This window comes from Rosa rugosa, chromosome 4, assembly GCF_958449725.1.
Source record: "Rosa rugosa chromosome 4, drRosRugo1.1, whole genome shotgun sequence".
NCBI classification, from domain to species: domain Eukaryota; kingdom Viridiplantae; phylum Streptophyta; class Magnoliopsida; order Rosales; family Rosaceae; genus Rosa; species Rosa rugosa.
The window spans coordinates 12216826-12230699 of record NC_084823.1 but is presented as its reverse complement, the minus strand read 5'-3'; the positions used below and the strand labels follow the sequence as shown (position 1 = coordinate 12230699).

Below are 13874 nucleotides of genomic sequence, written 5' to 3'. Positions count from 1 at the left end.
GCCTCGCCTTATATCGCTCAACACTCCCATCGGAGCGTTTCATGATTCGGAATACCCATTTATTTGGAAGAATATTCATTGAGGAGGACGGTGGAACTAAGGACCAAGTACCTGCCTGTTGCAATGCGTTGAACTCGTGACCCATTGCTTCACGCCATTCTTGAGACTTTGCAGCTTGTGTATAACAAGTAGGCTCAAGAGGAAGAGCTAGGAGAGTAGCATGCATAGCATATCTGGGATTGGGCTTGCTAATTCCATGTTTGCTGCGAGTAACTATGCCTCCATGATTATGCACCTCTGACACCAAAGGAGAAGATAACAATGGTGGAATCGGATTGTTAGTGGTGAGAGAGGTGGACGAAAGGGGATCGATGTAGGATGAGGGGGAATGAAGTGGTGACGCAGCTGTTGGGGCAGAGGAGGGCGAATACGGAGTAGAAGGACTCTGATTTGGGAGAGAAGGGGAAATTGGAGCTTGGGAGTGTGAGGAATCACCAAAATTGAAGACTTGGCGTTGTGGGTTGCGAGTATAAACCTGTAGAGATGATGTGGGTGGTTGACGTTCATGGTCTGGAGGAGGAGGAATATTTGCTGCAGAAGGTGAAGGAGATTGACGTGGAGGAGCAGAGATACGTGGAGAAGGAGAAGGACTTGGAGAAAGAGATGGACTTGGGCCTGAGACTGCGCCAAATAGTATTATGGACTGATCTAGTGAGGGATCAATGGAGGAGCCTGAAGTGAGAGCAGGTTCGGTAAAAGGAAAACTGGACTCATCAAATATCACATGACGAGACAAATAAACACGACCTGAAGATGGATCAAAACAACGATATCCGATGATTGAGTGAATAACCCAAGAACACACAACGTTTGGATCGTAATTGTAATTTGGAAGAGTTATAGGGACGAAGATAAGGAAAGCAAGCACAGCCAAAGACCTTTAAAGATTGATATTGAGGCACACGAAGAAAAAGTTTTTCATAGGGAGAGGCATAGTTAAGAACTCGGGATGGAAAACGATTGATGATATATACTGCCGTATTGAATGAGTCAACCCAATACGTGGATGGCATATGAGCATGGGATAAAAGAGTGAGTCCAGTATCAACAATATGGCGATGCTTTCGTTCGGCCAAACCGTTTGCTCAGGGTGTTTTGGACAAGAAAATCTTTGGAAGATTCCATGAGTGGATAAATAGGATTGAAAAACATGACTCTTGTACTCACCGCCTTCATCACATTGAAGCACTTTTATAGGACGATTAAATAATTTTTCCACGTGAGTACGAAAAGTGATAAACAAATGAAAGACTTCACTCTTTTGTTTCATGGGATATATCCAAGTGTATCGGGAATAATCATTGACAAATAGTAAATAATATTTAAAACCTTGATGAGATAAAAGAGAGGAGCACCAAACATCCGAATGTATTAATTCTAATGGGAAATTTGAAACAGAATCTGATAACTGATAGGGAAGTTTTGTACTTTTCCCTAATGGACATGATTGACAAAAAGAGAAGGTGCTTGATCCCACTACTGGAACAGCTTTATTAGATAATACTTTAGATACTATAGCAGAAGATGCATGACCAAGGCGAAAATGCCAAGTTTCAGCTGAGACACGAGTGCCAACATAAGCCAATGAACTGGAGACTTTGGATGTTTTGGAAGGAAACCGGAATGGATAAAGGCCATTTTCACTCTTCCCGTGGTAGAGCATCTTCCCCGTCTTCAGATCCTTAACACAAAAGTAATTAGGATAGAAGATAAAATAACAATGATTATCAATAGTGAATTTGTAGACGGAGAGAAGATTAGTAGATGCAGAGGGACAATGAAGAATATCATTTTTTTTTTTTTTTTTTTAAACCCCACCCCATTCCCACCCTTGATGGGGCTCGAACTCCTGACCTCTTATATATGAGACCAAAGCCTTACCACCCCACCAAACACACACACCCAAGAATATCATTGAGATGAAAGGAGGAAGAGGAAGAATGAAGCTTCGAAGAGCCAATGTGTTGAATAGATAATCCAGAATCAGAATTAATTCCACCAAGGTTATCAAGACCTTTATAAGTTTTAGGAGAAGCAATATTACCTAGGGTCGGTGTGACATGCGAATTGGCCCCGGTGTCTGTCAACCATGTTTCTTCAGGAGGAGAGTGATGAGCAGTCATGGCAGATAGTTGGTTCGGTCAAGTTTAATTGTGAGGAAGTTGGTAATAGAAGGGGTATTTTCAGGGGTGGAGGATGAGGAGGCCATAGGACATGTAAGTGAGAGGGAAAAAAAATTAGGCTCTTGATACCATAAAGAACAGAAGAAAAGATTGGAATAATCTGTTGTAATTTGATGATTGCTTTACAGTACAAAGCCTAGATTTATACAAGGACTATAGTCTATCTAAGGTAAGAACTGATTGATTGATTTACAGAATATATTGGATTGAAAGCAGATACAAGAAATGGATAACAATCAGGAAATCAATACTCTTTGATTTAGGATCTGCCATTGATTCATAGAGTAAATGATATTGAAGGACCCACAATCTGGACTATCAAGCTGGACTATCTATCTTGGTTATCAATTCTAACTTCTCTCTATCCAAAACTTATAACTATGTTATGATTGGATGAACAAGTGCATTTGAATTTGAGATTGGTTGTAACATTGAGTGGGCAGAGAAGAAACACTGACTACGAGAGATCCCCAATTTTTTTATTTTTTTTCTAGAGTTAACGACAAGTTAAGTGGTGTTTAGATGAAAAACCAAAAATTGGTAGGAGAGTGATGTTTCAATTAACAGAAACCTTAGATTCGACTCTCCTTAGATTAGACAGAGAGTCCAGATTTTATGAAATTAAAGTAAATTCTCACCCTCCGCACTTTAGAGGAGCCAGATCCGAATGGAGAACTCGCTATAATGCAAAATTTATGATTTTCTTCTTTTTCTAAGAAAAAATTGTGTATTTGATTTAGATGAATTTCAAGTTCTCAATCTCGTTATTTACTCTCGATATGGAAGAATACCTCTACTTCAGAATAGTAATATTGACATGATGCTCATTTTCTATTGGATAATTAATGGTTCATTACTGATAATGCAAGTATCTTCCATGCATTAGGTTTGATCGACTGATACATTTTTTTTCTCATTAGGATAGGAAATTTATGAACCCCCCTCTTATGATTTTGCCTTGGAGTTAAGTAGAGCAAAGTGTCGTGTTTTACACTTTTTTAAGAGTTGGGAGAGGATTGCTGGTTGTAAATTTTGAAGTGCAGTGGGATCAATTTGTGTTCCTTTCCATATGTTTTACGTGATGTTGTCATGTTTGCCTATTTGAAATATGTGTTAGCTGAATAACTACATGTGCCTTGAAGCTTAGCACCTAGGTTGTCATGTGTTATGCAATGATGGTAGATTAAGAAAAGACAGCAGCTCTATTAAAATTAGAAGTTATAAGCAAGTATTTAAAAAACCTCAAATTAAGGGCAGAGCCAGCACAAAGAAATTATAAAACACAATATATGAAACCACAAAGACTGAACAAGAACCTCAAGAAGCACAAGAGATAGCATTATCAGAATTAACACAAAGTTGAGGTGGCATCTTTAGGGCCATTGTTCACCAAGAAAGCATCACATTCTTCAGATTTTACTTTGAAGCCATAAGCAGTTTGAAACTGTCCGAAAGATGTTAAGAATATTCTGTAATTAATATGTAATTATGGTGTATCTTTAGGAGATTATTTGTAATATTCTTTGTATCCCAAACTTATAGAGATTTACTTGTTATACAAGCACTTAGTTTGTATATAATCTTCTAGTATCAATGAGAAGATTTACTTGTTATACAAGAACTTAGTCTGCATATAATCTTCTAGTATCAATGAGAATATTAACTCCACCTCAAACAATATTATTCTGACATGGTATCAGAGTATGGTAGGCCGTTGCCCTTAATCGGTGGATTATCGATAGTGGAGCGACCAATCATATTATTAACTCACTAAAGTTGTTCGTAAGTAGTCAGAAGAATACTTCACTGCCATCAGTTTCTTTGCCTAGTGGTACCAAGGCTCATATTTCCATGAAGGGGTCAATTAAAATCAATGATGCCTTTTTTCGAGATGTTCTATGTGTGCCTTCATTTGATGTCAATCTTTTATCTGTTGGAAGAACTATAGATGGTTTACATTGTTCGGTAACTTTTTTTCCATATATCTTGGTGTATTTTGCAGGACTTGGCTTCGAGGACGATAATTGGTGTGTAAGCAACGAGGAGACCTTTATTACCTTGTGGCGCTAGCTTCCATCTCTACATCCAAACATCCTTTTGCTTCTCACCTTACCATCTCTTCCGACCTTTGGCATCGCCGTTTGGGGCATCCTTCTCCTGCCTGTTTACAATATATAGCCAATGAGTCACTTCATTTTCATTTTGATTCCAACAATAAGTGTGAAATTTGTCCTTTGGCTAAACAAACTCGCCAACCTTTTCCTTCTAGTTCAATATCAACTTCTCGATGTTTTTCTCTTATACATTGTGATATTTGGGGACGACAAAAAACTCCTTCACTCAATGGCGCTCATTATTTTTTAACTATTGTGGATGATTTTTCTCGTTTTACATGGATTTTCTTAATGCGGCATAAGAGTGAAACACAACCTTTGCTTCAAAAAATTTTTGCTTATGTCTAAACTCAATTTCAGACTCATGTTCAACAAATACGTACTGATAACGGGGCGGAATTTCTTTCTTTACATGATTTTTTTCTTGAACAAGGGGTTATTTTTCAACATTCTTGCGTTTACACACCCCAACAAAATGGTGTTGTTGAACGCAAATATAGACATCTTCTAGAAAGTAGAAACTACTAGGGCCTTCCGCTTCCAATCTCACTTGCCAATTTATTTTTGGGGCCGGGGGAATGTATTCTTACAATTGCCTACACAATTAATCGACTTCCTAAACTTTTATTGAATAAGAAAACTCCATTTGAAGTTCTTTATCACAAGCCTCCTGACTATTCTCGAATGTGTGTTTTTGGATGTGTTGCTTTTGCTACTTCTGTTCACCCAGCTTCAAAATTTGATCCACGAGCTCAAAAATGCATTTTTCTTGGATATCCAATGGGCTAGAAAGCTTATAAACTCTACAATCTTGAAACAAAGAAATTTTTTATCAATAGGCCGGGATGTTCTTTTTTTTTTTAAGATACCTTTCATTTTCCTCCCCAAACTCATTCTCTTATTTCTTCTTCTGATCCCGTGTTACCTAACCCAGTCCCAGATTTGCAGGCATCATCTTCCTCTGACGTGCCAATATGTTGGTTCTTTACAACAGTTAGCATATATATTCATAAAGGCATTGGGCAAAGACAAGTTCAAAGCCTTGTTATGCAAGTTGGGAGTGCTTGATATTAACTCTCCAACTTGAGGGGGAGTGTTAAGAATATTCTGTCATTACTATGTAATTATGTGTATCTTTAGGAGATTATTTGTAATATTCTCTAACTTGTATGGATTTACTTGTTATACAAGAACCTAGTATGTATATTATAATCTTCTAGTATCAATAATGAGAATATTAATCCCACCTCAAACATTATTCTGGCAAAAGAGACGTAGGTTTGATCTCCAGCAATAAGTAGAGGAAGAGAGGATAACTTCACTACAGTATGCAATTCCGTAAGGTGACCCCATTTTGGTTCTTCTATTAAACCATACTCATAAGAGCAGCTTCATCATTAACGTGATACAGTTCTGCTGAGAAATTTGCACTTCCTCAATCATGTCGAACTGTAACATGTTTATGCCCTTATCATATGTATAAGGCTAGGAAACAAATTATAAACTGAAACAAAATACAGAAGTGATTAAGTCCATTTTTGATATTGTTCTATATTTCACAACAAACTTAATTTTAAGTATAAGATAACAGAAGATTTAACATATTGACTTTCTATAATATGTACATATGACACTTTCCAAATACATGGACGCACATAAAACAACAAAACTAAACAGCATCAAACCGATTAACTAAGCGTCGGACCATGTGATATCCAAACCACCCCAGTTGTCTTCAGATACACCTAAGGCTTTCCAAACAGCCTTGGAGGCATCAACAATATTGTTGGGACAAGGAGGCTGATAATCATGGTCCGCATCACATCCCTCAGTCGAGTCACACTCATCCACCACCATGGCCACCACACTGCGCCCATTACCATTAATTCTGATGTTGTTAAGGCATCGTGATCCACCATTATACCATCCGGTAGATAATGCCACAACTGGAGTGTTGTCATTGTGGTACTTGCCATCACATTCTGATGGGCCTCCTCCGTCACCGCCTGCCTCAAAGCTGTTGAGAGTGAGGTAAGCCTGGGTGTTACCTGACATTGGTGGTGAGCATGTGTATGTTGGGTACATTTTTCCAGCTTTGCAGCAGTCAGAGTCATCTTCCTGGTTACATTGTCCAGGAGGGGGCTTCTTTCCTCTAATCCTTCCGCTTGGACGACATTGCTGAGCTTCACTAACTAGGCAAATTGCTAAAAGGAGAATGACTAGAATAGACCCCTTTGAGAAGAAGCAAGTCATCTTCTATCTGTTTGCCTTTGCCTCTGTTTATCTCTCTGCTTGTAGATTGTGTGGGGTGCTTGATGCATGAAAGCAATTAAAGATAGGTATTTATAGCTATCAGAGTACTAGAAGATACCAATCAAGAGTTCAACAGATCTTTTGCCACGCAGTTGGGATTATACATCAACGTAACGGAGACCCCAATTGTAAATATGCTGTGAAACTATGTGCAACTGCTACTTAAGACTACAATGGTGTCCTTACCTTTTGTTTATTAAGAATTTGTATAGGTGGTGAGGTGTGGCGTCAGGAGTAATGGAAGCTATTGTTTTTTTCAAACCATTGCATGCTAATGGAGAAACATATGATGGAAGCTATTGCAATGGAAGCATATTGTATGGAGAAACATTACATGTTCTGAATATTGTAATGGAAGCTATCAGTTTTTCAAACCTCAAAAACGTATTTTGTATATGTTGCCAAACTCGGTACTGAACAAAGCATTGCTCTTGTTTTGTTTTCATCTCAACGGGATATCTGCCTTGTTATAATGTCGTCTAATTACATTTTTTTTTTATCTAATTAAAGACCAGTTGAAACAAGTTGCTTGTTATCGTTTTTGTTAACTTATTCCTTGTCCTTCTTGGCCCTTCAGGTCAGTCTTCCTTTGAGGGTCTTTGGAGATGTGGTGTGTGGTTTTTTTCCTCGAAAATCTAGTATTGCCGAGGTTCCTACTCACATCACTAGTTTCCAACCAACTATCGCTTGCGCCTTGCGGTTTAGCACTATTTCACTTAAGAGAACTGATTTTGATCACTTGAATCTATATCAGCGGCATTCAATCTTTTTGAAATTTACTTCTAATTGGTCACTGATAAAAAAGATGAACCGAGTGGACTAGGTATGCAGGTGTGCGTAACTCCAATTCTCATAAAGACCAAGAGGCTGGAAAAGCCTGGTAATTTTCATAAATGTGAGACGAATCTCAGAAGAAATCATGCGAATAAGGCTGAGCATGGAATAAATCATGAATTCAAGTATTTTACACTAGCTAGGATCTATAATTACAAATCCAATATATCCTGCATATGCTAATGAGAAATAGTAATCATAGAAGGATGTCCCCTGGGCGTAGTGAGGATATAGTGGTGTTCACCTTGTCAGTAGCCGACCATGAAAATTAGGCTCAATCACCGTTAGATGTAAACACTCATGAAAAACTGAATAAGGGGTGTGATTTGTATAAAACAGGGTGCCACTTTCACTCCTCAAAAAAAAAAAAAAAAAAAGCACATTGAACAATCAAAGAAACAGAAAGACAATAGTCTTTCTTTATACGTAGTGCTGAAGTTGTTGGTTGTTTAGGAAAGTAAGCTACACTCGAGGAAAATCAAAGGATATCAATCACATATATATGTGCACATATTTTTATTTCATTTCGTTTGACCTTCTCCAATCACACTAGTCTGTGATCAAAAAATTGGACCGGCTTCAAGGATTTCCTCTGTGAGCTTGTTATCTTTTCCAATCTTGTGATTCACGAATACCTCAAAATTCTTCTTGAACAGACCACCCAACTTAAGTAGTGTGTCTCTGTAAGCTTTCTTGTCTGACCACTGTCATTGAAAGAATTCACATATAACGTGTTAATACAAATACAAATCATGCCAAAGTATGTAGTAGTTAACTAAGTAAAAGAGAGCAAACTCACAGTGTTAATTGGATCCAGAATTTCTGAAGGTACACCCTCAATCTCAGTGGGGATCTCAAGTCCAAATACTTCAGTCTTGGTGTAAGTTGCATTCAAAAGGGTACCCGAGTGAATAGCATCTATAATCTTCCTGGTATAAGCTAATTTGATGCGGTTACCTGTTCCATACCTGCAAAATAACTGTATGTAAGACAACATAGGTAGATCAAAATGTATATACCGAAACTTTGTTTATACAATTTTCATACCTTCCTGCTGACCAGCCTGTATTGACGAGCCATCCTGTTGCCCCGTGTTTTTGCATCTTTTCAGCCAACATTGCTGCATACTTTGTTGGATGCATCATTATAAATGCTGCACCGAAGCATGCTGAGAATGTAGCTTGTGGTTCCTTGATACCATCCTCAGTTCCAGCAACCTATTTTCCGTTGGAATTTCTATCAATAAAATTCAATTGATGCAACTAGAAGAAGTAAAATTTTTGAATGGAATTCAATTTGAATAAGTACCAGAGCAGTGTAGCCGCTGATAAAATGGTACATTGTTTGGGCCAAACTCAACTTGCTCACAGGTGGGAGCACACCAAATGCATCACAGGCCAGGAGAATGACATTTTTCGGATGAGGACCAACACATGGTATTTTAGCATTTGGTATGTACTCTATAGGATATGCTGCCCGGGTGTTCTCTGCAACAATTTTGTCATGGTAAAACCAAAATTCAGCAAGAATTAAACAATATTGGTTCTGAATACTTTTTGTACAGAAAAGGTTCTGTACATGATTCATCTCAAAATTCTCTAATATATTATTTACTTTCTATCATTTGTAAAACAAGCTAGACTACAATAAAGATTAAGGAACAATAACACTATGGTTTCAGTTATCTATAGCTTGACAATCTCTAAATGAGTATGTTCGTACCAAGATAAATATTTCAAATTCTCACTAGTTAACATATGGATCCATACTATCAGAATATCTGATAAAGGAAATAATTTACCAACTCTGAAGTCACGCCCACAATGTATATGTGCAAAAGATTTACATAAGTGATTCAAAATTATTATAAGGGACAGTAGCAAAAGCAATTCATGATAAGTTCAAGTTTACTTAAACAGAGTTCTGCTTTTTAAAAGCTATGAATGATCTTTACCTGTAACAGATTTCTCTGAATAATCCACTTCTCGATAATGCTCATCAAACACAACATTCTCCAAAACTGCAAAGCACATATGTTTAATAATAATGTCAATAGCAGTTAATTTTTGACTCAGATGCAACTAACACATAATCTTTAAAGAACAATGGTCCATAGTATCATCTTTTTACCAGTCCCAAATTTGATAGCGTTCCAAATATCTGGTTCCTTGTCTTTCGACAAATCAATGCACTTAGCATAGCAACCACCTTCAATGTTTGACACACCATTGTCACTCCAGCAGTGCTCATCATCCCCGATTAAATACCTATTATGATCTGTAGACAGAGTTGTCTTCCCAGTTCCTATGACAGATGACCCAAAAGATATTTATTTCATCAGTTACAAAGCTATATATGAATCTAAACAAAAAGTCAAGGAGAGAAACAAAAGAGACTACTTATCAGTTAGCGACCGAGTGTACCTGATAAGCCAAAGAAAAGGGCAACATCGCCATCTTTCCCCATATTGCAGCCAGAATGTAGGGAGAGGATTCGACGCTTAGGCATGAGATAGTGCATTACACCAAACAGGCCTTTTTTCATTTCACCAGCATACTGGGTGCCAAGGATGACCATTTCCCTTCTGGCAAGATTGAGATCTATGCTGGTAGAGGAAGTCATGTAGTGGGTATAACGGTTACATGGGAACTGCCCAGCATTGTATATTGTGAAGTCTGGAGTACCAAACTCCTCCAGCTCTTCAGGAGTGGGTCGGATGCACCTGTCACCAAGCCAGTAATTATATGAACACCAAGTAACAGTCTTATAAGTTATAAGCTGTTATATAAAGCTATGCACTGAATTCGAACTTCCTATTGAATTCTAAGTAAAGGTGAAACTAGAAAAACATAATGATACAGAGTAAACGTATTAGAGTCCTAGTCTAGTAAGGCTTAGCATTTGTGAAATGCAGCAGCCTTACAGATTTCAGGTAATCATATCAGTTTCATTACTTACATGTTATGCATAAAGAGGGAGTGGTAAGCTCTTGCAGATACAATTCGAACTTTGATTCGATGTTCTGGGTCCCAGTTCAAAAATTGATCATTCACAAATACCTGAAATCCAGATTTATCATGACTGCAGTCACCAATGAAGACAGTACGCTTTACCAAACTGGATGAAGCAGATCAGACATAAGAAAAATTATAAATTTTAAGTCAAACAATTATTTTGCTTCACTCCTTGCGTAAGACAGGTCCCTAGGTTATATATGAATAATAACAAAGCTCCTAAATCCTGAGACCTGAGGCCTTGCACAACTCATTGCTATAAACTGGCATTTGGGGGGGGAAGACCTCTACAATAATATGTTTACATTTAACTCTGAATAGTTTTTGCTTTTCAGATCCAAAAACAGAGCTGTGAGAGTTGGTCATAATCCTCCAGTACTAAATTCAAACAATATAAATTTTCCTCCAAGCTTATGCTCATCAGTTATTCCAAATTTAACAACTTCTGTCCTCACTTTTGTTCAATCATAAAAAGACAACCTCCATTCAAGGACATTTTGAGGATCCAAAAAAAATCCACCATAAATTGAGCACAGCAGCTGTAACAGTGCACTTACATCTCATCACTTTAATCCTGATTCTCGGATTTAACCTTCTTGTCCCATGTTTTATTCCATTTAGTACAGGACTGTATAGTTGATCATGAAAGGAGTGAAACACTTTCACAAAGATTACAAAGTGATTGGTCAAACAAACCCACTAAGGCTTCGATATGTTCTTGTCAACATTTTCTTTAAAATATCAATTTAGCTATTCAACCTCATATATATAAAAAAGCAAAGACGGTGGCAAAGGTAGATCCGTAAATAGCATTATCAGCTGCATAAATAAATAAAACAGCAATTGTTCGGGGACAATGGATGACGGCTTTGGACTGGAGACAATAAAATATATATGCATAACTCTTAGATTTAGGAACTGGATAAGGATCCACTCAATCCAAGTTTGTAAACTGTCATTGCCAGCAGATGGACACGTCTTCCCATGATTTTTGGACCATTTCATAAGCAAATTGATTAAAATACTAATACTATTTGTTTAACAAAATATGAAGGTAATTAAACAATCAAGTCTTGACTCATTCAAAATGAAAAGACGGGAGAGATAATATGAACATGTGGCCATGTGGTGATTTGAATATGTACCTTGTCCAAAGAATTCAAGTAATCAACAGCTCGTTCTCTGTTCACTAAGAAAGTGTGTTCATCCATTTCAATGTTTGGTGAACCCCTAACATTATTGAAGTTAATGAATTAGCATAATCTAAAATGTGCAAAGTTGCAATAACTGAATCTATGTGATACCATGTATCAGATTCAGATGTAGCAGTGGAAGCAATTGGCACTTACTTTCCCCACCAAAGCTCAGTTTCGGTCTCTTCATCTTTCACAACTCGTTTGTCTCTTGGTGAACGGCCAGTCTTTGCTCCGGACAGTGTGGCCAAGGCACCGGATGCTGTTATAAATGAACCTTTCTCGTACTTGATAGCTTGCTCATACAGTTCTGCAAGATAGAACACATCGAATTTTAGATGGCGATTTCAGCCCGGATCCATCCTAATTTTCCTAAAAAATTTCCATCTTAATTCATCCCAGCCTATTCAGAAATTGCTGTTGCTTAATTAACAAAGAATAATATTTAGTCGATCATTCTCAAATTGAGCAGTTAGTAGATAGAGCCTAATTCACATGCAGGGGTTGAACGGCGTCAGGCACTCATTAGATATTAGGTGACCGATTCATAGTGAAATGGTCGGTTGATATCAATTCTAGCATTGACATGATCAGCTAATGGCAGAGCTCAGATTTGATCAGCTACCATCATCAACTTTCTAGTAAAAAATTATGGTTCCTCAAACAACCAAGAATTCTAGCTTTTCTTATATTCTTAATCTATTAAACATAACGGTAAATTGATCTGATATCAATGGCATGCAAGTAAAATTTACCAGCAGGAGAGAGGTTGTAGAGGATGTGGGTGAACTTGAGAGCACTATCACTAAGCCCAAAGAGAGCACTATCATACAGATGATGCTCAACATGCACGGCTTTCTGCCCATCAGTCTTCCTCGCCGGGTCACCTCTCACCACCTTCGGCCCCGTCTCCCTCGTCAGCGACGCCAAAGACGCACTTTCACAAAACACCATCCATGCAACATATCAATACCAATATCCAAGTCCATAAAACAAACCGTACTTTCAGTCACTGATAATGTGTATACTACTCACCTGATGGACTGGAGCTGCTGTTTCTGCCGATCCTCCTCGGAGATGGCGTTGAAAGCCGACCCTTGCTGCCCGGTAGCGGTGTGAGGAGTGCTGGGCTGCGATGACCTCTTCTTCTGAAGAGAGTGGAGCTCGTCCACTGTCTTGGCTTTGACCGGAGTTGCAGTGTCGTCGTGGCAGACCTCCTTGGTCTCATGTTGGGTTTGGATCTTCGGAAGTCCGTGACGGCCCATACTTCCGATCCGACCAAACTTGAAGTCTCCATTTTCACCTGCGTTGTTAGCCATGGCTGGTTTTCAGTGACTAAGAAATTCAGAGACTAGTACAGTCTTGTCTGTGTCAGAGAGAAACGAAAGGGGTCGTATAAAAGGTTGCAGTCGAGGGTTTTAACCGGGGTTAGGTTAACTAACCATGGTTTCATTTCCTTAATTGTGGAGCGCTTTTCGATATGGATTTTCAGGGGAAGGTGTTATTGAGGTGGGCCCGATGTTCACACGTTTTCGGGTGCGGTTGGACTTTTTTTGTAAGATAAGAACGTAATCGCTGTTACAACTGTATCTCATGCATGCTAGAGATATAGATTTCATGAGAAAATTCTGCGATAGATTAAGAGGAGTGAAATTTGCACACCCTGAATTACATTATGCACTCCTCTTTTTTATTTTAATATTATTTATACACTTCATCTCTTGGTTGTTCCATAATTGCCCCTTAAAACTTTTAAAATTTGCGGTTCTTTCTCTCTGTTATTTTTTTTTTTAACCTGATCTCTGAGATCGATTCTCAGGTTTTCTTTCTTAAATAGATCAAGTAGAGAGAGTCTCAAGGGAAGAAAAACTTTACAAATATCAAGAGAGAGATTTGATATGGGATATGATATCAACAGCCTATTCTTCAAGACCAAAAGTAGTTGATCAAATTAAACAAAACTTCCCAGATTCATTGCCCAATGAATACACTGAACAAGGATCACAAACACCCAATTTCATGCTCAGATTATTCCCAATATTTGAGTCATCAATCTTCAAATTTTGCTATTTTCTTTATGGGTTCTGCACTTTTGTTCTTTATAGTTGAGTTATTCAAAACAAAAGAAAAGCTCATTTTATTGAGAGGCAAATCGAGATTTTG

General features: G+C 38.0%; 2 protein-coding genes across 2 annotated transcripts; both read right to left on the bottom strand.

Moving 5' to 3' along the window:
• Window positions 1-5880: 5880 nt before the first annotated feature.
• LOC133742248 (putative ripening-related protein 1) lies at window positions 5881-6680 on the bottom strand. Its single transcript, XM_062169922.1, has one exon. The coding sequence runs from the start codon at window positions 6608-6610 to the stop codon at window positions 6050-6052; it is 561 nt and encodes a 186-aa protein (XP_062025906.1). The 5' UTR covers window positions 6611-6680; the 3' UTR covers window positions 5881-6049.
• A 1214-nt stretch (window positions 6681-7894) lies between these two features.
• Window positions 7895-13084, bottom strand: LOC133742244 (phosphoenolpyruvate carboxykinase (ATP) 1-like). The gene is made up of 12 exons (XM_062169919.1): window positions 12747-13084; window positions 12467-12648; window positions 11868-12021; window positions 11664-11748; window positions 10463-10563; window positions 9928-10226; window positions 9635-9808; window positions 9459-9524; window positions 8813-8991; window positions 8552-8721; window positions 8304-8472; window positions 7895-8208 (listed from the first exon to the last, which is right to left on the bottom strand). Exons 1-12 carry the CDS (start codon window positions 13028-13030, stop codon window positions 8065-8067), a joined length of 2007 nt encoding a protein of 668 aa, XP_062025903.1. The 5' UTR covers window positions 13031-13084; the 3' UTR covers window positions 7895-8064.
• Between the last annotated feature and the right edge of the window lie 790 nt (window positions 13085-13874).

Bases quoted from the DNA above. Each gene is read 5' to 3' on its own strand.
- LOC133742248 (XM_062169922.1), bottom strand. From the start codon at position 6,610: ATGACTTGCTTCTTCTCAAAGGGGTCTATTCTAGTCATTCTCCTTTTA.
- LOC133742244 (XM_062169919.1), bottom strand. From the start codon at position 13,030: ATGGCTAACAACGCAGGTGAAAATGGAGACTTCAAGTTTGGTCGGATC. The intron at 9,809-9,927 runs GTACACTCGGTC...CATCTGTCATAG, and splicing joins CCTTTTCTTTGGCTTATCAG to GAACTGGGAAGACAACTCTG. The intron at 9,525-9,634 runs GTAAAAAGATGA...TGTGCTTTGCAG, and splicing joins CGCTATCAAATTTGGGACTG to TTTTGGAGAATGTTGTGTTT.